At 41.3% G+C, this 24,285-nt stretch overlaps 1 protein-coding gene across 3 annotated transcripts in view; it reads left to right on the forward strand.

Moving 5' to 3' along the window:
* The window catches only part of THRAP3 (thyroid hormone receptor associated protein 3), a 76,894-nt gene that overhangs the window by 42,662 nt on the left and 9,947 nt on the right, over window positions 1-24,285 (forward strand). For all 3 annotated transcript variants that reach the window (XM_025935026.2, XM_086716470.1, XM_086716469.1), the window contains exons 3-7: window positions 14,021-14,188; window positions 18,540-19,445; window positions 20,993-21,706; window positions 22,651-22,823; window positions 23,577-23,688. In XM_025935026.2, the coding sequence (XP_025790811.1) occupies window positions 14,052-14,188; window positions 18,540-19,445; window positions 20,993-21,706; window positions 22,651-22,823; window positions 23,577-23,688 (2,042 nt within the window). In that variant the 5' untranslated portion in view covers window positions 14,021-14,051. The remainder of the gene's footprint in view (window positions 1-14,020; window positions 14,189-18,539; window positions 19,446-20,992; window positions 21,707-22,650; window positions 22,824-23,576; window positions 23,689-24,285) is intronic.

Here is a 24,285-nt window from a genome sequence, read left to right on the forward strand (position 1 = left end):
CGGGGGCCAGATACAGTTTCTCCAAGGGTGTGGGCTTTGCTGGCTGGCTTTTATCCCTCCAGTTTCTGGGTACAGACTGCATGATTTCTGTGAAGGTTGCCAAGCTGGTTCCTCCTACTGTTAGGACAGTTGGGAATTTGTTTTGTAAACAGGTCCATTGTTAGCATAAATATATATGCTTTCATTAATAAAAGTTTTTTTTTTTTTTTCAACGTTTATTTATTTTTGGGACAGAGAGAGACAGAGCATGAACGGGGGAGGAGCAGAGAGAGAGGGAGACACAGAATCAGAAACAGGCTCCAGGCTCTGAGCCATCAGCCCAGAGCCTGATGCGGGGCTCGAACTCACGGACCGCGAGATCGTGACCTGGCTGAAGTCGGACGCTTAACCGACTGCGCCACCCAGGCGCCCCAATAAAAGTTATTTTTAGGGAAGTTGATAATAAGGCTGACATAAGAAGGCACATCGGGAAAAAAAAAATGACAAAGTTGTATTTTCCTAAATACCAAACAGTTGTAGTAAAGTCACCATTTTTACAGTGGATTTTGGACTCTGTAGAATTAGAAACCTTGGGTTGGGTTTTTTTTGGGGGTTGCTAACCAAACATACAGTTTGTTAATATGTATTTTCTACTTTCTCATCGTGATCTTCTCAGCTGTTATGAAGTATTCACACTTCTAAAAACAAGTTGATGAAACAGCACACAATGGGAATGGTATTTTGGACTACTCATGTCCTGGAATTAGGAGATAGTTTAGGGTTGCACTTTGGAATTTGCTTTAGATGTGTTTGAACTTAAATCAGAGTGATTGTTATTTGCTGATAAATGATTCTTCTTTTAGACTTATTTGTAGAGCACACAAGGAGAAGCATGTAGAGGTGAGCGATTTGGGTCTCTTCATTGCATATCTGGGTTTTTGTTTTTTTTTTTAAGATTTTATTTTTAAGTGGTCTCTGCACTTAACGTGGGGCTCAAATTTACAACCCCAAGATCAAGAGTCACATGCTGTACTGACTGAACCAGCCAGGCATCCCAGGTTTGTTTTTTTTATTCAGGTATAATTGACATACTAATTTCAAGTGTACAACAGGGGTGCCTGGGTGGCTCGGTCGGTTAAGCGGCCGACTTCAGCTCAGGTGATGATCTCACGGTTCGTGGGTTCGAGCCCTGCGTCGGGCTCTGTGCTGACCTCTCAGAGCCTGGAGCCTGTTTCCGATTCTGTGTCTCCCTCTCTCTCTGCCCCTCCCCTGTTCATGCTCTGTCTCTCTCTGTCTCAAAAATAAATAAACATTTTAAAAAGAAAATTTTTAAAAAAAGTTTAATTTCAAGTGTACAACATAATGATTTGATATTTATATTTGTAATTTTTTTAATATAAGGAGTCTCTCGTTTTTCGTTCTTTTGTTTTTTGTTTTCTGTTTTTATTTCAAGGGAAAAGATATAGGAAAATAGCTGCAGAGACTGGCTACATTCACCCAAATTTGTTAGTGTTTTGACCATAAGTGGAGCCTACCTGCAGAGAGTTGATGGTTTTTGAAGCTGGGTGTGGGCACACTTGGGTTCCTTACACTGTTCTATTTTTTAGTATGAATCAACACTTCCATAATAAAAACATTTTAAAGAAATAGAACTCAGTTGACTGTAAAGCAAGCCTTTCCTAACCCTCTCTAAAGTCCTAAAAGAATAAAACAATTCCAATGTGATAAGACTTTCTCAAATGGACTTCGAGTAATTACAGTGCAGCTTTATTTATTTAGGGTCATGGAAGTTACTATTTTAGATTTTTTAAAATATCTCAGAAGAAGGTAGATAGGTGTTTGATTCCACATTAAAGATGAAAGAATCAACCCATTAACTCCAGAATGTCAACAACTTTTATGTTTAGAATAATGGGGTGAAGTCATCTGTAAAATGACCAGCTAAGAGAATTATATGTAAAGTAAGAAGCTGTCATTCTATGTCCCTCATTTTGTGTCTCTCCCTTCTCCTGCCCCCTTCCTCTTAAATCTTCCTTCCTGCTCTGCAGAGGTAACAGCTGTTAACAGTTTGCTGCATGTGCTTAAGTAGGTACATCTTATATGTACATCTGCACCCACATATTACACATTTTTAAAGAAGTTCTACCAAATTCCATAGAATTCAGTATTTAAAGTTTAAGAATTTCAGCACTAAACTTCAGAATATATTAAAAAAATTTTTTTAATGTTTGTTTATTTTTGAGAGACACAGTGCAAGTGTGGGATGGGCAGAGAGAGAGGGAGATGGAATCTGAAGCAGGCTCCAGGCTCTGAGCTGTCAGCACAGGGCCCGACACAGAGCTCCAACCCACAAACTGTGAGATTATGACCTGAGCCAAGTCAGATTCTTTTTTTTTTTTTTTTTTTTTAATTTTTTTTTTCAACGTTTATTTATTTTTGGGACAGAGAGAGACAGAGCATGAACGGGGGAAGGGCAGAGAGAGAGGGAGACACAGAATCGGAAACAGGCTCCAGGCTCTGAGCCATCAGCCCAGAGCCTGACGCGGGGCTCGAACTCACGGACCGCGAGATCGTGACCTGGCTGAAGTCGGATGCTTAACCGACTGCGCCACCCAGGCGCCCCGAGCCAAGTCAGATTCTTAACTGACTGAGCCACCCAGGCGCCCCCAGAATAATTTTGATTTTATAATAACCTAGGCAAGGTCAAGTCTTTTATTATTTCTTTAGGTTGTTTAAGCAATAAAATTGTCATTCTCCCCAAAGGCCCTTTCCCACCTTTAGGAAGGTACTTAATTAATGCATGTGTGATTATTCTTCTCTATAAGTTTTGGAATCTCAGAATTGAAATTAGTATTGTATTTATTAGCTTACTTGATAATTTAAGAGAGCCAGTTAATAGAGTTGATTATTAAATCTGTAAATATAATACTAATTTCAGTTCTGAATGGAAATCAGATCAGAAACCCCCTTCATTGTCATTCTCCCCAAAGGCCCCTCCCCCACCTGAGTTCAGTTTCTTCAGGGATGTGGGTGGGGTGTGAAGCCTTAGCAAAGTGTTACCCTAGAGATACCCCCAGCTGCTCTTGATTCTGTTTCTGTCTCTCACTCAGGAGAGGGATAATCTCCAGAGAAAAGCATAAAATAGTAAACATGTGTAATGTTTCACCTGAGCCCTGCTTTCCTAGCCAGAAGTATCCAGAGGCATACAAAGCACAAGTCAGACCATTGCTTTGTTCACAACTTTTTATGAATGGTGAATTTCTTTCTTGGTAGTTTTCCGTCTATCTTTTCTTTATCTTAGTCATTTTGTGTCTTGTTGACCAAGAATTTCTACTTCTTGCACTAGTGACTATTAAAAGCATGGCTTTTTTTTTTTTAATTTATTTATTGTATTGAGAGAGAGAGCGAGCACACGCATGAGTGGTGGAGGGGGAGAGAATCCCAAGCAGGCTCCGTGCTGTCAGAGCAGAGCCCATTGTGGGATGGGACATGATCCCAGGAACCTTGAGATTATGACCTGAGCTGAGATCAAGAGTCAGATGCTTAACTGAATGAGCCACCCAGGCGCCCCCAAAGCATGGCTGTCTTGACTGGACTTGGTGGCATTGAAGTTTTACTCTGACCTGGCACTAATAAATAGAGTTTGAGTATCTCCCTAACACTGAGGTCAGTTTGGCTTTCTGTACCTTGGAGTAAGATGTAGAAGGGACAAGAAAGAGTGATCTCAACTTCCCATTGAGCAGGAGTGGTTAGCCTATGGTATATACTTAATTCTATTCCTGGATTGTGTTATTTATATTTGATAAACTGCTACTTTGGTGGAGAGCTTGGAGAATGAAGAGGAAGTTAGAAATGTGAAGTGTCCAGTCTTGTGGCTAATGACTTTGCAAAGTGCTGAAGATACAACTGGAGAGCAAATCACACGTGATCTCTGACCAGCTCATTTTGTAGCCTCCTGGTTTTGGTATCCCAGGTTGTGAAACTAATTTGGTTAGCAACCTTACGGTCCTCAAATGTAGTGCCATCTGATCCGGAAAAGTGTGCTGTCTTCTAGCAGAGCAGAGACTCAGTCTTGGGGTGTATGCAAAGGACAGCCAGTCCAGGCCCATGTGGATTCAGTCCTCAGGAACTTTCTTCATCCTTTTCGGGTTATGTTAGAGATCCATAAACAGTGGAAACTAATTTTCCCTTCCCAAGAGAGGGCCATTTTTTAATCGTAGGTATATTCATGTTTCTTGTTATCAGTCTCTTGTCACATGAAGCTCTTTGTTCTCTACACCTGGCTGTAGCTCTCTGATTTAGGCTCTGTAAAATGACTGATGGCAGAAACATTCCTGCTGTCTTTGGCAAGAGACGACTTTTTGTGCTGGAAGTTCTGAGACTTGTTTCAAGTAGAGCCTATTTCCATTTTTTTGGAATGTTAGAGCTGGAGGTAGGGGTGGGGGAAGAGAGCTGTTTTGTGCTTTAAACATTTCAGCTTTGCTGGTATAAGAATTAAGTTCTTTCAGAGATCATTATGCTTCAGAGATTTAAAAAGTTTTTTTCAAGTTTATTTTGAGAGAGTGAGCAAGAGTGAGTGGGGGAGGGGCACAGAGAGAGGGAGTGTGAGAGGATCCAAGCAGGCTGTGCACTATCAGTGCTGAGCCCAATGCTGGGCTTGAACTCAGGAACCTCAAGATCATGACCTGAGCCAAAACCAAGAGTGGGACACCTAACGACTGAGCCACTCAGGCTCCCCCAGAGATTCTTACTTTAACTTGATCAGATTCACAGGAGACTGATGGGTACAATATGCAAATGGAGTAGCTAAACCTTTAAGGTAATGGTGAGTCACCATATTAAAAACTTCATGTTGGGGCACTGTCAGCGTAGAGCCTGCTTGGGATATTCTCCCCCCCCCCCACCCCCTTTCTGCTTGCGTGCTCTTTCTCTCTCAAACTTTAAAAAAGAAAAAAAAAAATCATGTTTGAATTTTGGACCTATTTAGCTTTGGAACTTTGAGGGTGAGATACCTAACCCCTTAAGTCCTTTTTTTTCTTGTCTGTGAAACGGGACAGAGTATAGTATTTAATGAGGTTTGTGTGTATAAAATGAGCTAATGCTGAAGGTTTGTAGCCCCTTGCCTGGCATATCTTGGTAAATATTAGCAGTTGTTATTGAGGTTCTCAATTACAAAAAAACAAATTTTTTTTTTAACGTGGGGCTTGAATTCATGCCCCTGATGTCAAGACCTGAGCTGAGATCAAGAATCAAACACTCAACAGACTGAGCCACCCAGGCACGCCCTAGCAGTTGTTGATAAATCAAAGTGCCAGGAATCCGTTTCCATTAGATACATATCTAGCAAGAAAGCCAGTTCGCAGGACAGTCTTTTATGATAGGCAGGTCCATTCAGAGGCCAAACTGATTTAGAAGGATGTTTGATGAATGTATTCTTGGTATAGATTCTAGATGTGTCTCCACCCCTGCAAGCTAGCTCTGCGCCCAACGCAGGACTTGAACTCACTCTAGATCTAGAGCAGGAGGAAGTAGATATTCTTTATTTTACCCCCAAGTAAACTCTATGCCCACTGTGGAGCTTGAACTCACAACGGTGACTGAGATCAAGAGTTGTATGCTCTAATGACTTGAGTCAGCCAGGTGCCCCAGAAGCTAGATGTTCTTAAGAAGTAAGGCCATCAAATCATCATAGCTGAATTGCCCTACTTGAGGAAATGATGTATCCTAACTCTTCAGGATAGTCCCAATTTAAAATCCTTTTCCGCATTGTCATCATAAGTATGTATCCTATAAACTTTACATTGCTGGGGACAAACAACCCCCACCCTAGCCTGTCTTAGCCAGAAACAAAGCAGAAACTTCCATTGGGTTATTTGCTAATTTTCAGGTTTGAACTCTATGGTCCTGTACTTTTAGGTTTCTTTAGATGATTGTTATGGGTCATTAAATTCTAGCTTTCTCTTTCTCTGAACTTCAAGAAGATGCAAATTCTTAATGCTTGTTTCCTCCTTTCAGTATTTATTCGTGACTAAAACTTGTGTGTTTTATAAAGTTAGATCATAGATGTTATGCATTTCAATGTTTCAGTGTATCATATGGTATTTACGTTTTAAATTAGAGACTTACCTAAAAGAACTCTAAGCCTTATGCTAAGATTCTTGCATTTCTTTTTGGAGGGTTAGTTTTGGGGAAGATTTCCATAGGTGACCATTCTTATCCATTGTTTTGACCATTAGTTGCCTCTTAGAAGGTGATATTTATTGATCCTTCCTGAAATTCTCTTGGTTTAGAGCTTACTTGGGTCCTGTAACCCAAATTAAACATTAAAATAAATGTTCCTTTGTAACACTGCTGCTTTCTTGAATTAACACTTGGCTTTTCTGTCATGGATCCTTGGAGTAAGCATTAGTAATGAAAGTTTCATGATGTTAATACATCTGAGTAATTTAGGAAGATAAGACAAAGGCACCTCTATATGCTTCATTGCTGCAAGGAAGCTGCTGGTGCTAGAAGAGGCTGGTGTTTATCAGGAGAATACCTAGGATTTTGGTCTTAAATTGGTTGTAATGTGTATATTGAAATGAGAGTTAGTACCATGTGAAATGTTGTGAATATGCTCAAGGTATGTGAGATCTCTTGAAGAAATCGAATGTCCTGTGAGATAGTAAATGTGATATGGGAATGAGAAAAGAAAAAAAAAGGATATAGTCTGCCCAGCAAAGCCCTCTACAGACATTAGATTAGAGCAGTGGAGCCATTCAGAATAGTTCAGGTGCAGCTATCCAGAGATCAGACTGTTCGTCATAGGCATTTATTTGTCCCTTGCCCAGCTCCCGTTTCCCTATCTTTCCATGGGTTTAGAAAGCTTTAAAGGACTTAGGTTTGAATTGATTTCACATATTAGGGAGGATTTGGGTCTGCCTCATGTTACCATTCTGTTTTTAGGTTATTGTATGTTTGCCTTTAGTTTTTATTTGCTTGACTAATAAAATCCTTTCTTTAAACTTTTTTTTTTTTTTTAATGTTTTTATTTTTTGAGAGGTGGAGACAGAGTATGAGTAGGGGGAGGAGCAGAAAAAGGGAGACACAGAATCCGAAGCAGCCTCCAGGCTCTGAGCTGTCAGCACAGAGCCCGACTCAGGGCCTGAACTCACAAACGCAAGATCATGACCTAAGCTGAAGTTGGATGCTCAACCTGCTGAACCACCCAGGCGCCCCTAAATGCTCTTTCTTTAAAAATAAAGTCTGAGGGGCGCCTGGGTGGCTTGGTCGGGTTAAGCGTCCGACTTCGGCTCAGGTCATGATCTCACAGTCCGTGAGTTCGAGCCCCACGTCGGGCTCTGTGCTGACAGCTCAGAGCCTGGAGCCTGTTTCAGATTCTGTGTCTCCCTCTCTCTCTGCCCCTCCCCTGTTCATGCTCTGTCTCTCTCTGTCTCAAAAAAATAAATAAACGTTAAAAAAAATTATTAAAAATAAAGTCTGAGAAGACCTTTTAAAATATGAACCGAATTATTTATGGAGTGAAGGATAGTTGTTTGGTTTATGTGTAGCTTGGTTGTTTGGCATGCAAAGGTTGGAACCCCATGTGGCCTATTGAGGTTCTATCTGGCACTACTTAGTTTTAGGAACCCAATCTCCTGCCTCCTTTCAGTAGGCTACCTGCAGTTTCCAGCCATGGGGTAAATACGCCCATAATGTTTATTCTGGTGAATTCAGCAGATGCCTACAACTTGGCCAAGGTAATGCTGGCATAATCACTTAGGGACACTGAGAAGAAACTTAATCTGAGGTGAGAAGGGAAAAGGAATAATTTAATTCATCCTTTGAGAGTTTTTGATTTAGAGAAGTTTTGGCTTTGTCTGCCAATGTTACTTCTTCTTTGAGTTGAATAATAAGATATGTTTTTAATGATATAAAAGTCATATAATTATATATCTTAATGCCTTCATTTTAAGTACAATGCATCTGTTCTCCCAAGGCCTGTTTATCTGCTTGGTAATTAGAGGAGGGAGTGGTTTGGGTGGGGAAGGCTTGGGAGACTGTGCTCTCAAGTGGCTCTGCGGGAACAGTTTGAAAGTGAACCCTTGCTCTAAGTGACTGAATTGTATCTGAAATAATTTCAAAAAGGCTGTTTGAAATTCTTCTCTTGGGTTTTAAAGAAAAGGTAGGAAAAAAGAGGAACAGTAGTCGGATAAACACACAAGATGGAGGAGGAAGACATCTTGCAGCTGCAGAAGGGTGTGTGAGAGAAGACATTGGGACGTGCTCCAAATCTACATGTGCTTGGTATGGCTTTCCAGAAAGAGACATTTTCAGATGCATTAATAGTATCTAAAGAGTTCTGTAGTAGGCCACATTTGGAGAATTCGTTTAAGTTCTGAGTTTCCAATGAAGGAAGACAAACTGGTACCACATCGTCTAAAGACTATTGGAAAGTTGAGGATATTTGGGTCTTACCAGGCCCTTAACTGTAGGAGTTTAGGAGCCAGGTCCTATGCTTCCGCATCCTTAACATGCCAGGCACATAGTGGATAGTAAGTATTGATTGCTACTTGTTCCGTTGGTGGATTCTTCTATAATGCTGGTGGAGGAACAGCACTCCCTTACCTTCATTGTGAGAAGAAGTTTTTACCCAGATTGTGTTTGAGAGGGTATGTTTTTGCCTGAGGCACGTTTCATAGCCATGAGCTGCCATATTAAGCCATAGTTCTTCTGTAAGGACTAGACTCTTCTATAGTATTTGAAATGAAACAAGCCTCTCCAGGAAGAGTGGGGTTTGTTGAAGAAGCAAAACTTCCCTTTGGGGAAATTTTAGTTTGAACAGAAATCAAATGCTAGGAATTTGTAACATGTAAAAAGGTGCCAGATTGATTTCCAAGGTGATGTTTGTCCCATTTCCCAATATATTTGTAGAACATGACCAAGGAAGAAATGGTAGAAACAGGAAAAGGTGTGTGTAATCACGTAGTCTGAAAGTCTTCAAAATAGAATTGAGTTGTTTTGAATGAACTTTGCTGATCAGATCAAATGGCTTTACTTACGTTTGTTCCTACCTTATACTAAAAAGGATTTATTTATATATGTATTTATGGATATCCAGAGAAAAAACTTCATGTCTTTTGGACACTTCCTTTCCCTTTTGCTTCCTGTAATTTGCTGTTTGTTATTCTTCAGGTGACCACTTAAATACCAGCTTTTCACCATCTTATCTTCATCATCTTATCTAAATAAAATAAGTCAGTACTACTCTGCATAAGCTTACTAACATTATGTGGTCTTTGTCTTTTAGTAACTACCAGAATTTGTAATTACATCTTTGCTTGCTTCCTTATTTGCTGTCTTTTAGCACCTCTAGACTTTGGGATCCATGAAGGCCAGAATCAATTCTGCTTTAATTTTAATTTAACTGTTTATCCTCTATTTAGCATCCTCTCAAATGAGTTGATTCATTGGTTTATCTCCAGCTGTGGCTTCATTTTATCCAGAGTCACTCCACTTATTTCTCAGAGTATAATGATGTTTTTAAAATCAGTTTCAATTCACGTTTAAAAAGTTCCAGGAGAGGGGCGCCTGGGTGGCGCAGTCGGTTAATAAGCGTCCGACTTCAGCCAGGTCACGATCTCGCGGTCCGTGAGTTTGAGCCCCACGTCAGGCTCTGGGCTGATGGCTCGGAGCCTGGAGCCTGTTTCCGATTCTGTGTCTCCCTCTCTCTCTGCCCCTCCCCCGTTCATGCTCTGTCTCTCTCTGTCCCAAAAATAAATAAAAAACATTGAAAAAAAAATTAAAAAAAAAAAAAAAAGTTCCAGGAGTAGGAGTAAGGGTGGTATCACAGTATTGTGACTCTTAAGCATACTTGTCCATTCTAGTAAGTTTATATTTAGAAATGTTAGGTTTGGCTTTATCTGCATTTAGATGACAAGTTTTTCTTCCTCTTAATGAAAATAAGCTTTGTAATTTTCTAATTTCTGGGGGTGAAATGAGTATTTCAACACTAGCTTGCTGATCCTTTTTTTTCTTTTTTCTTTTTTTTATTGTCCACCTGTTGTGGACAATACCAGTGATCTAAAAGGATTTTTCATTCTGACTTCAGCTAAAATTGAAGATTGGGCAGAGATATCACGAGGCAGAAATAGCCCTAAATTTGTGACAGAAAAAAAATCCATTCAGCAAGGCTATACCTAAAATTTGCTGAAGGCCAACCAGAAAAACAAAATGCATTTTCTGTATTCAGTTCCTTTAAATTGTTCAGTTACACCTCCACCTCTTCATGCCTGAATAGCTACTTAGTCCTCTACCCTGGCTTTGTACAGTGACACTTCTGCCAAAAATCGGCTTCAAATGGAAATCTCTTTGACCTTGCTGGAGCACACAACAGTTCAGTCCCTTTGGCAGGGCCTAGACTCTAGGTCTTTGGTTCCCTCATTTAGCAATATCTTACTATCGTTTGTGTCTCTGGCTTCCTAGTGGTTTTCCGTCCTCCAAATCAGGTCTCTTTCCTATGGGTATAGTTATTTCCCCTATGATCTAGTGCGATAGCAGCTTCCTGGACTTGCTTGCCTTTCTACAAACTCTTAAAATTTGTATCTAAAACTGGGGTGTAATAATTAGAGACTGGGGCGAACTTGAACTTGAATTCACGTATTATGAGATCACAACCTGAACCGGAATCAAGAGTCCACCCCTTAACAGACTGAGCCACCTGAGGAGATGGCTTTTGAGCTGAGATCTGAATAACAAAATCTGAGAGGTAGGGGAGGGTGAAATGTTTGTTGATTATCATTTTCCCTTTACAAACCAGGGTCAGCATCATAAAAGAATCTACAGCAAAACTGTGAAGCAGTGAGGTGTGATAGAATAAGCCCTAGAATTTTGGCCTGGTTTGGCTATTAACCAGCTTTGTGGTTTTTGGCCGATCCCTTGTTCTTCCTGATACACACATGCTATAGCCCTTCAATTTTTTGCTCCTTGGAAGTCGCCACAGTTGTAGTCATAGGGTATAAAGGAGAATAAGTGAGACGGCTTGATAGAGTGCAAGTGTGCCTTGCTGACCAAACTCAGCGGGCTTGGCACAATTCTGAGGCTCTCCATTCATTCATTCATTCATTCATTCATTCATTCCTGCGGGGGAGGAAAAACAAGGAAAAAGACAGTTTTGTTTTTTCATGGGCAAATGACCCCCAAAAAAGGTTGCCTCTTGATGCTAAAGAAGAGCTAAAAGAAAGTGACGGTTCTTCACTTTATAAATTACCTCAGGACTGTGTTTTATGGATTATATTTATATTTTAGGATTAATATCCTCTATTTTACAGGATGTAGTACCATGGTATTAGAGTATTTGAGAATACTCTTGCATTTTTTTTTAATTAAAGTATAATTAACATACAGTGTTACATTAGTTTCAGGTATACAATATAGTGATCTAACAGTTCTGTACATTACTCAGTGCTCTTCCTGTCACCTGTTTTACCCATTCCCCCTCTCTCCAGCCTTCACTTGGGTAATCATCAGTTCTCTATGCTTAAGAGTCTGTTTTTTTGTTTATGTCTTTTTTCCTCTTTCTCTTTTTTTAAATTAAATTTGCTTTTCAAAGTTTATTTTTGAGACAGCACGCACAAGCAGGGGGAGGGACAGAGAAATGGGGAGACCGAGGATCCAAAGCAGGCTCTGCGCTGACAGCAGAGGGCTCGAAAACAAGAACCATGAGATCATCATGACTGAGCTAAAATCAGACTCTTAACCAACTGAGCCACCCAGGCACCCCTATTTGTTTAGTTTCTTAAATTCCACATAGGAGTGAAATCATATGGTAGTTGTCTTTCTCTGACTTCATGTAGCATTATACCCACTAGATCCATCCATGTTGTTGCAAATGGCAAGAATTCACTCATTTTTATGGCTGAGTAATATTCCATTCCACCACAACTTCTTTATATTTTCACCTGTTGATGGACACTTGAGCTGCTTCCGTATTTTGGCTATTGTAAATAATGCTGCAATAAATATAGGGATGCATCTGTCTCTTCGAATTAGTGTTTTCATATTCTTTGGGTAAATACCCAGTAATAGAATTACTGGATCATAAGGTAGTTCTGTTTCTAAGTTTTAACTATTTTCCACAGTGGCCACACCAGTTTGCATCTCCACCAGTAGCTCTCAGGGGTTCCTTTTTCTCCACGTCCTCACCAACATTTGTTGTTTCTTGTGTTTTTTATTTTAGCCATTCTGATAGGCATGAAGTGATACCTCATTGTGGTTTTGATTTGCATTTCCCTGATGATGAGTAATGTCAAGCATCTTTTTATGTGTCTGTTGGCTGTTTATGTATGTCCTCTTTGAAGAGAAATGTCTGTGTCTTCTGCCCATTTTTTAATTGGATTATTTGTTGTTTTTGGTATTGAGTTGTATGAGTTGTTTATATATTTTGGGTACTAACCCCTTATCGTATGTATCATTTGCGTATATCTTCTCCTGTTCAGTAGGTTGTCTTTTTGTTTTACTGATTGTTTCCCCCACTGTGCAGAAGCTTTATTTAAAACACATTTATTTTTATTTTTAATTTAGAGAGAGAGAGTGTGGATCAGGGGAGAGGGGAAGAGGGAGAGAGAGGCTCCCAACCAGGCTCCAAGCCCAGCACAGAGCCCGACATGGGGCTTGATCCTGCAAGCCTGAGGTGACCTGAGCCAAAATTAAGAGTTAGACACTCAACCGACTGAGCCACCCAGGCACCCCATTGTGCAAAAGCTTTTTATTTTGACGTAGTCCCAATAGTTTATTTTTACTTTTGTTACCCCTGCCTCATGAGACCTATATAGGAAAATGTTGCTATAGCTAACGTCAGAGAAATTACTGCCTGTGCTCTTTTCTAGGATTTTTATGGTTTCAAGTCTCACATTTATTAGGTCCTTTATCCATTTTCAGTTTGTTTTTGTGTATGGTATAAGAAAGTCATTCAATTTCATTCGCTTGCATGTAGCTGTTCAGTTTTCCCAACACCATTTTGTGTTGTTCTTGCATACTTTTTAAGCCTCTTTCTTGGAATGAAATATTAAGGATTTGCCCCGTGGCTTTAAGGCCTCGGGAGTAGAGAAATGGTCAGATGTTGCCATACACTCAGTAACAAGACATCATTGCATGGAGTTTCTTTTCTTAGAATTGGGAAACCCAGGGGGTTTCTGGGTGGCTGTTGGTTAAGGGTCTGACTTCGGCTCAGGTCATGATCTCACAGCTCATGAATTCAAGCCCTGCATCGGGCTCTGCTGTACTGACAGCTCAGAATCTGGGCCTGCTTCACATTCTGTGTCTCTTGCTGTCTGTCTGCCCCTCCCTCTCCCTCTTTCCCTCAAAAATGAACATTAAAAATTTTAAAAAAAGAATTGGGAAACCTGTCCCAGGTCTTCTCAATACTTTTAACAGCTGACTTAGTCTGAACAACTTGTCTGCTTATTGAAAAAAAAGACTATGTGTACCAAATCATTGGTAGCTCCTCTCACTTTGTTAAGTGGTTTATGTGTTTCCAAGTCAGAGCTACAGGTCAGATTTTCCATTTGCTGCTGTGGCTTGGTTTGTATGGGATTGTGCTGCTTAGAAATCCTTCAAAAAAAAATAAAAAATAAAAAAAACTGTTTTTAAAGTAAGCTCCATGTCCAGCATGGGGCCCAGTCTCACAACCCTGAGATCAAGAGTTGCATGCTCCATCAACTGAGCCAGCCAGGCACCCCTCCCCCCCAAATTGTATTTATTTTTTAAGTAGGCTTCATGCCCAGGGCAGAGCCCAACATGGGGCTTGAACTCGTGACCCTGAGAGTGAAGACCTGAGCTGAAATCAAGAGTCAGTTGCTTAACCGACTGTGCCATCCACCTGGCCCTAAAAAAATCTTTTTAAATGAAGTGTGAATACCGTAGAAATTCCTCTTGATAAACGGGCAGTGTTTTTAATCAGTCATTTCATTTGTTTAAAAAAAACAATTGTTTCTAAGTGTCCAGAGAAGTTCAAGTTTGCAGAGGTATTCCCTCATTTGTTTGCATCTGTTTTCTACTTTAGGTGTAATTGAAAAGTGACCCTCTCTTCAGAGATGTCAAAAACAAACAAATCCAAGTCTGGATCTCGCTCTTCTCGCTCAAGATCTGCATCAAGATCTCGTTCTCGTTCATTTTCGAAGTCTCGGTCCAGAAGTCGATCTGTTTCTCGTTCAAGGAAGCGCAGGCTGAGGTAAGGGGATGTGATTGTATATCAGGATAACCATTGTATCGGTCAGTGAGGGCTCTGAAGATGTTTTGCTAGACTCTGTGAGTGTCAAATGGAGTGGGGGGTTGGCTTCAAGTAGAGGGTTGGGCTGTCAGATATTACAGGTTTGTTCAAACGCTGCAAATCCAAATCACCTTTGATTGCCATACTGTTTGCCTAATTCCTTTTCTCCTCTGCCAGCATGTACTGTTTCTCATCTACTTTGGAAGAAAGAGCATTTTGTTTTATTTGAGCTGCTTGCTTCAAATCTCTACACGTGATTGATTTCTTCCTGAGGTATTTTTGCAGGCTTTGGACAAAAGGTTGTATGCATCATCACCAAAGAAAAGATAGCTAAGGGGATTAATACTATGAGCAACTCTGCGAGGCAAGAAGCCTCATTAATTCAATAATGTAATTAAACCACAAAAACTTAACAGGAGTCATTTGTGTACATCTGATGTGCCAGTCACTAACAAGCTGTGTCTATTTAGTAAAACACAGCAAAACTATCTAAAAATCACTCTGGTAGATATCTCTGTGCCTAAGTGTACAAATAATTCTTTTGAATTTATTGCCAGTATTCTTTAATTCTGTCAGGTTTCACATCTTTCAGTAGGTCTCCCGGTTTCAGTTATGTCTTAGAAAAACCTCCATCTCGTTTCCTCTTTTCATGTATTGTGAGTTGGGTTTTTCATTCTTTACAACTTATAATTTTTTCTTGTGAACAGACAACTTTTTTGTAGATACAAGTTTCTATCCATGAATATTGATGTATTTAAATACCAAAGGGGGATATTTGCACAGCTTCGTTCTTGTTATCAGAATCGCACCAGGCAAGGAAGTAGTTTCTCAGCTTCACCACTTGGACCCCCTCCCCCTGCCCTGCACTCCTTATTTCACATAAGTTTCTAGAATTCTTTTGTTAAATGAATTGATTACAAAATTTAAAATAAACCTCAGGAAAAGTAGTTATTAAGTTGTGTTCTTTACTTCTGTAGTCCTGTGAAACACTTCTAAAATGTCTTAAGGAATTGGTGGGATTCTTTTTTTCCTTCCAACATCTTAAATGGAATCTGTGAGAGGCCTGCCTGAAAAAATTAATTTCAGACCAGAGGGTGAATAAAAAGTTGGTGTGCATAAATATTAATGATTCTTTTTAAAAAAAATATTTTTTTAGTGCTTATTTATTTTTGAGAGAGAGAGAGAGTGCGCTAGTGGGGTAGGGGCAGAGAGAGAGGGAGACAGAGAATCTGATGCAGGCTCCAGGCTCTGAGCTGTCAGTACAGAGCCAGATACGGGACTCGAACTCACAAACTGTGAGATCATGACCCAAGCTGAAGTTGGAGACTTAACCGACTGAGCCACCCAGGTACCGCTATTAATGATTCTGCTGTAAGTTAGAATATACAGTCTCTTCCTCAAACAGAAGAAACACTAGATTTTTTTTTTTTTTTTTTTAAAGATAATATTACACTTTGTGATAATGAGTCCTAGTCTCACCCTCTCTTCTTCCGTGTTTTTTGGGCATGCATTTTTAGGTCAAACTTTGTTCAAGCCCTAGGCTAGAGACTGTTGCTTAATTGTGTCAGAGTCAATATAAATAAATTTCTACCTTTCACCAGCCCCGAAAAAAAGAAGAGGGAAACCCACCAAAATATATTTATATCTACCTTAGGAAGTTGCTGTCAAGGCATGGGACTGAGCAGAGACTCTTAGTAACCTACTCCTGCTTTGCACCCAGAGTCTTTTGATTAGTGCCATTTCAACTTCACTTTAGCTCAGTTTGTTCTGAAGAGAGTAACACTTTAAAACTTAATCTAGTAGATGGAAATTAAGTAATTGCCTCAAAAACAAGGGCTCTACAACCAAAACTGAATGACAAAATTGAACGCACACAAACCAGATTGAAAAATGCTAACCAGCTCTGAAGTATTTGTGGTAGCTGGGATTCCGGGCAGATCTGTCTGGACAGATCTCTTCATATTCTACAGATTATTTGGCATGGTCACTGACTTGGCAAATGAGGGAAAAATATCTCGGGCAGTATGTGCTGGGGTAGGGCTAGAGCCACTTTATGTGCTATCTTATACCGAGAAGATTGTTATTTTGGAGGAATTTCTCCTCTGGAAAACATGTTTTTATACTCGATTCTAGTCTGACATCTCTGTTTTTTAGAAACAGATAAATTTGCCACTGGATGTTCACTTTTTATTTCTGGCTTATCTGTTCCATGATTTTTTTTTTCCTTTTTTTTCCCTCTCCTACAAGGAAAGTATACTATCCAGAGAGTTTGAGAAACCATGCCTTTAAATTAACTTAACTGCTGAGTTCTACAGAATTGGAGAAAATTGATTGTTTCCTTGTATTTCACAGACTGTATCCTTTTAAGTGACTTCTTGTAAATAACTTCATTTGCAATCTGCAGAGACTCATGTTCTTGCATCTGTGCAATGACTGCGGGTTTGGATGCGGTATGCCACAGGGCCCGCACTAGTAGTTGGTGACAGAAGCAGCAGTAGCCTCTGAGGATGGGACATGAATTAAACCCTCCTTAGTGCTGGTGGTGCATCACCTCCCTCAAGTATAGCCATTTAATCGGGTCATACACACTTTCATAGCCTGCATCCGCCTCTTCCTTCTTTTCTTATATTGTTACTGTTTTCGAATGAAAAGTATGGAAGGTAAGTTTTTTTTCATTGTACTTAAATAGTAACTGTTAACAACCAGCCATAAGATACGTTTTTGCTAGTCACAATTGTTCTTGGGGTGAATAAAGAACACCGTGGGAAGACCAATCCCACTCTTATCTTCTATAGATTAATATAAATTTCTTTTCAAAAACACCATTTGTTTAGTTAAGATCTGTCATATTTGCTAAATGGAGTTATTTATAAAACAAGCAAATAAAATCTGTTTTTGGTTAGGCCAAATATGAAAAATTCTGTTGATTAACTGAAGGTTTTTATTCTACTGTATGTAAAGAAAGTATTTTTGCGAAGACTTTTTTCTAGTAATTTTAGATACTTTTATGTTAATGATGTATATCATAATTGACAAGGCACATTCGGTGTCCAAGAACCCCAGCAGATTTTTATACCAACAGATAACTTTGGCTTTTGGATCAAAACAGCTCCCTGTCATTGACAAACTTAGCATTCATAAACATGTAATTTTTACAAAATCAGGTTACTGTTAAATCCCTGTGGTTCTGGAAATGCCCCTTTGCCCAATTAGAGTCCCAGATTGTTGGATGAAGAACACAACATTTGGCTTTAGGTTCACTTGAAAGATGTGTGGGTGGTGGTGCCGGAAGAGGGGTTGGTTTTGTCATTTTCTTTACTGAACCTCCTGTGTACTTGGGTGTTTATGGTCAGATGGTGCCCTCTTGTGGCACCTAGGTAGGATCGTGTGATTCAACAACAGAAAGTCATCCACCTAAGAAATGAAACCATTTCCAGGTCCCCAGTAAATATTTTTTTTAAGTTTATTTTTGAGAGAGACAGTGTGAGTGGGGAGAGGGGCAGAGAGAGAGGGAGACACAGAATCTGAAACAGGCTCCAGGCTCTGAGCTGTCAGCACAGAACCCGTTGTGGGGCTTGAACCCACAAACCGTGAGATCACAATCTGAGCTGAAGTTGGGCTCTTAAACCGACTGAGCCACCCAGGTGCCCCCAGGTCCCCAGTAAGAAAAACAGTATTTTTGTATCTTTTGCTGACCTGATTTCAGTGAATTGTTTTAAGCTCTGAGCAGTAGCATCTCCAAGTTCCTGTTTAAGTGTTCTTTGGTTGGGACTGTGTGTTTACAACCCAAGGTTTTAGTGGAATCTAAGGAAGTAGTCCTGCATAGACAGAGAGGGCTGAATGGGATGAGGAATAGAGTGTTATACCATGATAGGGGGTGAGGACCTACATTTAGTCTGGACCTTTGTCTGCAGATGCGAGCTTGCATTCTTCCTGGCTTCCAATGGTTTAGGGACCTGTAGAATCCCATGTGAAATTCTCAGCAACGTGTATACTATATTAAAATGATTTTGTTTAGTGTACTACATTAAGAACATTATTCTTTTAAGCATTGTAGAAACACATTTCTATTTAAAAAGGGGTACAATATTAATGAAGCAATCTCAATGTGTAATTGTTAAAACGATTCATATCTGTGTATTTGTACTTCATATGGGTCAGCAGTGGGATCAGATATTTAAATTGTGCCCTTTCTTTGAAAATAAAATATTTAAGAACAGGATCTCGAACTGTTAGCTCTTTGTTGGCAGGGATGTCTTAAATAAAAGGCTTGTGTCAAAAATTCAAATGTTTCCCTCCTCCCCCTTTTCAGTTCTAGGTCTCGTTCCAGATCATATTCTCCAGCTCATAACAGAGAGAGAAATCACCCAAGAGTATATCAGAACCGGGATTTCCGAGGTCACAACAGAGGCTATAGAAGGCCCTATTATTTCCGTGGGCGCAACAGAGGCTTTTATCCGTGGGGCCAGTATAACCGAGGAGGCTATGGAAACTACCGCTCGAATTGGCAGAATTACCGGCAAGCATACAGTCCTCGTCGGGGCCGTTCCCGATCCCGGTCCCCAAAGAGAAGGTCCCCTTCACCGAGGTCCAGGAGCCATTCTAGAAACTCCGATAAGTCTTCCTCTGACAGGTCGAGGCGCTCCTCATCGTCTCGTTCTTCCTCCAACCACAGCCGAGTTGAATCTTCTAAGCGCAAGTCTGCAAAGGAGAAAAAGTCCTCTTCCAAGGATAGCCGGCCGTCTCAGGCTGCTGGGGATAACCAAGGAGATGAGGCCAAGGAGCAGACGTTCTCTGGAGGCACCTCTCAAGACACAAAAGCATCTGACAGCTCGAAACCGTGGCCAGATGCCACCACATACACTGCTGGTTCTGCGTCACGGGCCTCTGCAGTTTCTGAGTTGAGTCCCCGGGAGCGAAGCCCTGCTCTCAAAAGCCCGCTCCAGTCTGTGGTGGTGAGGCGGCGCTCACCCCGTCCTAGCCCTGTGCCAAAACCTAGCCCTCCACTTTCCAGCACGTCCCAGATGGGCTCAACTCTGCAGAGTGGTGCTGGGTACCAGGCCGGGACACACCAAGGTCCATTCGATCATGGCTCTGGGTCCTTGAGTCCATCCAAAAAGAGCCCCGTGGGTAAGAGTCCACCGGCCACTGGCTCCACGTATGGCTCGTCTCAAAAGGAGGAGGCTGCTGCTCCAGGAGGAGCAGCCTATACAAAGAGGCAAGTGTCTCGTTTCCTCTCCTGGTTGTGTTTTTATCTCGCCAGCTGGCAGTTTAATTGTAATGTGATCTAGGTTAGAGCTCTGATTAATGGTAATAAGGTAATCCCCGTTTCCTAAACTTTGCAGTAGCAACCTTGAAAAGCATCACCCAAGGAAACCTTTAGCTTAACTCTAGCTTTCCTGCCTCCCTAAATTTGTATTGTAGCATAAAGTTTCTTTAGACTGCTCTGCAATGATGTTTTCACATTTAAAATTTGCCTTGGATTCTACCAACGTAAGCCGGAGAACAGAGTTTTGTGGGTCAGCTATCAAAAAATTATGGTCTTTGTCAAAATGAGCGGGCCATTGGAGATGTTAGACCCTGTAGGACCCACCATCTACTGTGATCAGTCTGCATCAGCCCATGATGATGAAGAGCTACACCTTGTACCCTCACACCCTCCAGTTGAGGAGACTGGGCAAAATGGGAAAGCCTGAGGCTTAGTCCAGGAAGCCCTTGTTTTAAAATCACAAGGTGGGTGTGTGTCCCAGTAGAAGCTAACCAGGTTGTGTGTGTTAGGAGAGGACGTGACTGTGCTTCTGCTGTGGGGGACATGGTGAGTTGGAACCTGAATCTTTGTGTGGTTGGATGGATTGGGATGGCAGAGACAGAACAGGGAATTTGCATTGGGACCAGGTTGTCAAGAGGTACTTAACCGGGCAGGTGGTTCCCCCCTCCTTTTCTCTCTCTTTCTGTCTCATTAGCATATTCTTTGGTGCCCCTGCTGTCCTTTGATTCTTCTTTGCCATATTAACTCAACTATAACTTGATTAGACTTCCTTCGTTAATGGTACAAATGAGATGTTCAGCCTCTGTACTTTCCAGCCTTCAGTGAGTCTGCTTTAAAGTGTAAGTGTGGTTCCTTGCCAGGACTGGGAGTCTCATTAGGAGACTCAAGGATGAGCTCTGCTTTTCCATAAGAACGAGTAGGATGGTTTTTGCCCTCTTCCCCCAATTAACTTGTATTTTGTTTTTATTTGTGTTCGCAGTATATTTCATATTTAGATCTTCTAGGTGACTTGAAGCAAACATGAAGTCTCTTTTGAGACTTGTATTTCCAAATGTGAGTTGTATAAAAAGCAAAACAGTCCAAGGTTGAACATTCTATGTTAACTTTGCTGAAAGCAGATTTTAAGTGACTGAGTGAAGGTTGGATAAGACCTTAATTTTTTTTTTCCTAGACCACTTACAGGTAAGTAGGTTTTTGTTTTTTAGTATCCTAAAAAATTACCTTTGCTGTTTTCTTTTTGGTTGCTCTTGTAAGATACAACTCCATGGGCCATGTATTTTTCTCTTAAATGGCATCCAAGTTCATAGATCTGTGAAGGGCCACTTTTTAGAAATTACTAGAAAGTAACCAAGTAGAAAGTCCTTTGGTAACACTGGAATCTACAAGACATGTTTGTTCAGAGAATTAAAAAAAAAAAAAAAAAAAAGAATGGTGCTGTTTTAGATCAGGTTGCTTAAAGAAGCCTCTTTTGTGTCTCCCTTGTGTTTTATAACTAGGTACCTAGAAGAGCAGAAGACCGAGAACGGAAAAGATAAGGAACAGAAACAAACAAACACTGATAAAGAGAAAATGAAAGAAAAAGGGAGCTTCTCTGACACGGCCTTGGGTGATGCGAAAATGAAATCTGATCCATTTGCTCCCAAAACTGATGCTGAAAAGTCTTTTCGGGGTAGCCAGTCTCCCAAAAGGTATAAGCTTCGAGATGACTTTGAGAAGAAGATGGCTGACTTCCATAAGGAGGACATGGATGGTCAAGATAAAGACAAAGCGAAGGGAAGGAAGGAATCAGAGTTTGATGATGAACCCAAATTTATGTCGAAAGTTATAGCAGGTGCAAACAAAAACCAGGAGGAGGAGAAGTCCGGCAAATGGGAGGGCCTGGTGTATGCGCCTCCAGGAAAGGAAAAGCAGAGGAAAACCGAGGAGCTGGAGGAGGAATCTTTCTCAGAGAGATCCAAAAAGGAGGATCGGGGAGGGCCCAAGAGAACCGAAAGTGGGCACCGGGGGTTTGTGCCTGAAAAGAATTTCCGAGTGACCGCTTACAAAGCAGTCCAGGAGAAAAGCTCTTCACCTCCCCCGAGAAAGACCTCTGAGAGCCGAGAGAAGCTAGGAGCCAAAGGAGACTTTTCCTCAGGGAAGTCTTCCTTTTCTATTACTCGAGAGGCCCAGGTCAATGTCCGGATGGACTCTTTTGATGAGGACCTTGCCAGGTGAGGTGTGGTCCTTGAACCTCAGGGCTTTAGTGGACTAAGGGGCATCTCCTTATCCCTCTCTCTAAGGATGTTCTGGAACCAGGACAGGCCCCTCCTGTATTTCCTGTGCTATCCAAGTTTCATAGCTGATACGTCAACCTGTGTTCAGTGGAGAAGTGTGTGTCACTAAGGAGTTATGTGTTGGGGGCAGTATCACAGGGGTGGTGAAGCATCTTTGCAGTCTTCAGTGACTGGCTTTCTGGGTGTTGGGTCCCCTCTTGACCTCCGTCCATTACCCTACCCCATATCCCCTGTCATCCCATTTTTTCCCCTTAAATGTGCTTAAGGTGATTTTGCCTGTGGAGCCATCCAGAATCCATTTTTCCATGCTGGTTACCAGAGTCAGTTATTACTATAGACCTCCATCACATAACATAGCAATTTTAAAGTTGGGGCTTGGGTGGAAGAAGGGTGTGTTGGCAGAACTTTAGGGAAGAACGGTAAGGCCCAGACTGACTGTGTTTTATACCTGGTGTGAGAACCGCACAGCCAGTTGGAAGTCTGCCTGAGCAGCATTCCAGGCACCTCCCACATCACTGTGTCACTTCACTGAGTGGCCCTGGCTGGGCAAGCTAGTTGATCTTTTAAATACTTTTCAATTTGTTGTGTGTGTTAAAACCAGCAGCGACTCCAAAAACAGAGTTACTGATGTTCAGTACTTTACCCTGACCATTTGTTCCTCTCAAAGACTCCCAGTGAAAAAAGGGAAGAGAGATTTTGGATGCCCTTTTCCCTAGTTATGGTCCATTGAAATTACTTTGAACTTGGGTAGGAAGCAAAAAGGAACTTTGTGGGTAAATTTAAAACTACTGAGGAAAAAAAAGCATTGTATTTTTAGGGTTTGAGTGTTTTGACTTCCTGTATATCTTGTTACACGGAGCCTCCCTATGTTTCTTTTTCAGACCCAGTGGCTTATTGGCTCAGGAACGCAAGCTCTGTCGGGATCTAGTCCATAGCAACAAAAAGGAACAGGAATTTCGTTCCATTTTCCAGCACATACAGTCAGCTCAGTCTCAGCGGAGCCCCTCTGAACTGTTTGCCCAGCATATAGTGACCATTGTTCACCATGTTAAAGGTGAGTGCAGACCCCAGCCTGCTTGAGCCTCCCTTTCTGTGTGCTTAGCTTCCTCTGCTATAAGCAGAAGGATGAGTGGGTGACTAAGGGAGCCTTTTGGGGCCCTTTATCTCATCAAAAGGGCCTTTGAAGCTAGGGACTGGCTTGAAGGAAATTCCTTCCGAGGAGGAGTTTCCATTTTGTAATTACAGACTTGAACATTTCGAAATTATAGTAACCTGTGCTCGTGAGAATAGGTAAAATACTTCACGTAAGGTTTAAAATGCTGGCAGAAGGAAGTATGCAAAGTGGCTTTTCCAGCACCTCTGTCTTTTCCTTTCTAGCAGATGAAAGCCTGTAGAGATCTCTCAGAGACTTTGTGGTGTGAATTTCTTCCCCACATTATTCTACCATTTCCTGGGCAGATTGAGGTGGGCAGGTTGGGAATGGCTGAGAGAAGTGATACAGAAGCTAGGTTGTGCCAGTTACAGGTTCTACCTGAAATCTAAACTCCAGTGGGAGTTGGTGCTGTGATTCACAGAGAAGTGAGCTCTCGGTTTCCTTGTATCCATGTCCTAAGACAAGGGACTTATATAGTGGAAACCCATTGGCCAACATTGGATCGTGTCTGAACCAGCCGTTTTTCCTTCCTCTTTTCAGCGTGTTTGTTAACGTGTATTTGACGACTTGAGTCACATCTCTGGCTACAGGTTCATGCAGAAGAGTTGAATATTCTGCCTTTGGTAGCATAACGTGTTCTTTGAATTCCCACAGAGCATCACTTTGGGTCCTCAGGAATGACATTGCATGAGCGCTTTACTAAATACCTAAAGAGAGGAACTGAGCAGGAGGCGGCTAAAAACAAGAAAAGCCCAGAGATACACAGGTGAGGACTTCAGCCTTACACTGGAGGTGGCCGTAAAAGATCGCTCATCAGATAATAAACTCCTCTTGTTTTTATCAACATTAGGTGCGTTAGCAGCAGGGTTTAGGGTAAATACTCTCCAGACTCTAGGGTAGCAGTGGGCGTTTGTTGTTTGAGTGGAAAGGACATGCCTTAATGACTATGGTTGCTCACTTTGGGCCTGAGGAAGACCGGCCTTTTGATATAGATGAATCCTTGTATTGTTGGGAGCTGACAAATAGTAACCTGTGACCACTGTGAACTTTCTATAGGCAGAGTAAATGCTAAGTTTCTGTAAGCAACCCCTGTGTTCCATATATCTACTTCTTTTGGAAGAATTTGCAGTGGGTGGGAGAGCTTGCAGAATTGTGTCAAAGGGTTTAAAAGCCCAGCAGTTTTAGAGTATCACATTCAATTGTGGCAGTATATTCAGCAGTTTCGGGCTTTGTCTAGAAATAAACTTGGCTGTATCTTTAATTTCTTAATAGTCCGCTCTTGAGCCTGTTGCGGTAGGTAGGAGAATGCTGTTTCTACAACAGTCTTCGGGTTTTAGGGTCTTTGGGGTGTGTGTACGTGCCA

Source organism: Puma concolor, chromosome C1 (genome assembly GCF_028749965.1).
Source record: "Puma concolor isolate L17-30 chromosome C1, mPumCon1.1.hap2, whole genome shotgun sequence".
Classification (NCBI taxonomy): Eukaryota; Metazoa; Chordata; class Mammalia; order Carnivora; family Felidae; genus Puma; species Puma concolor.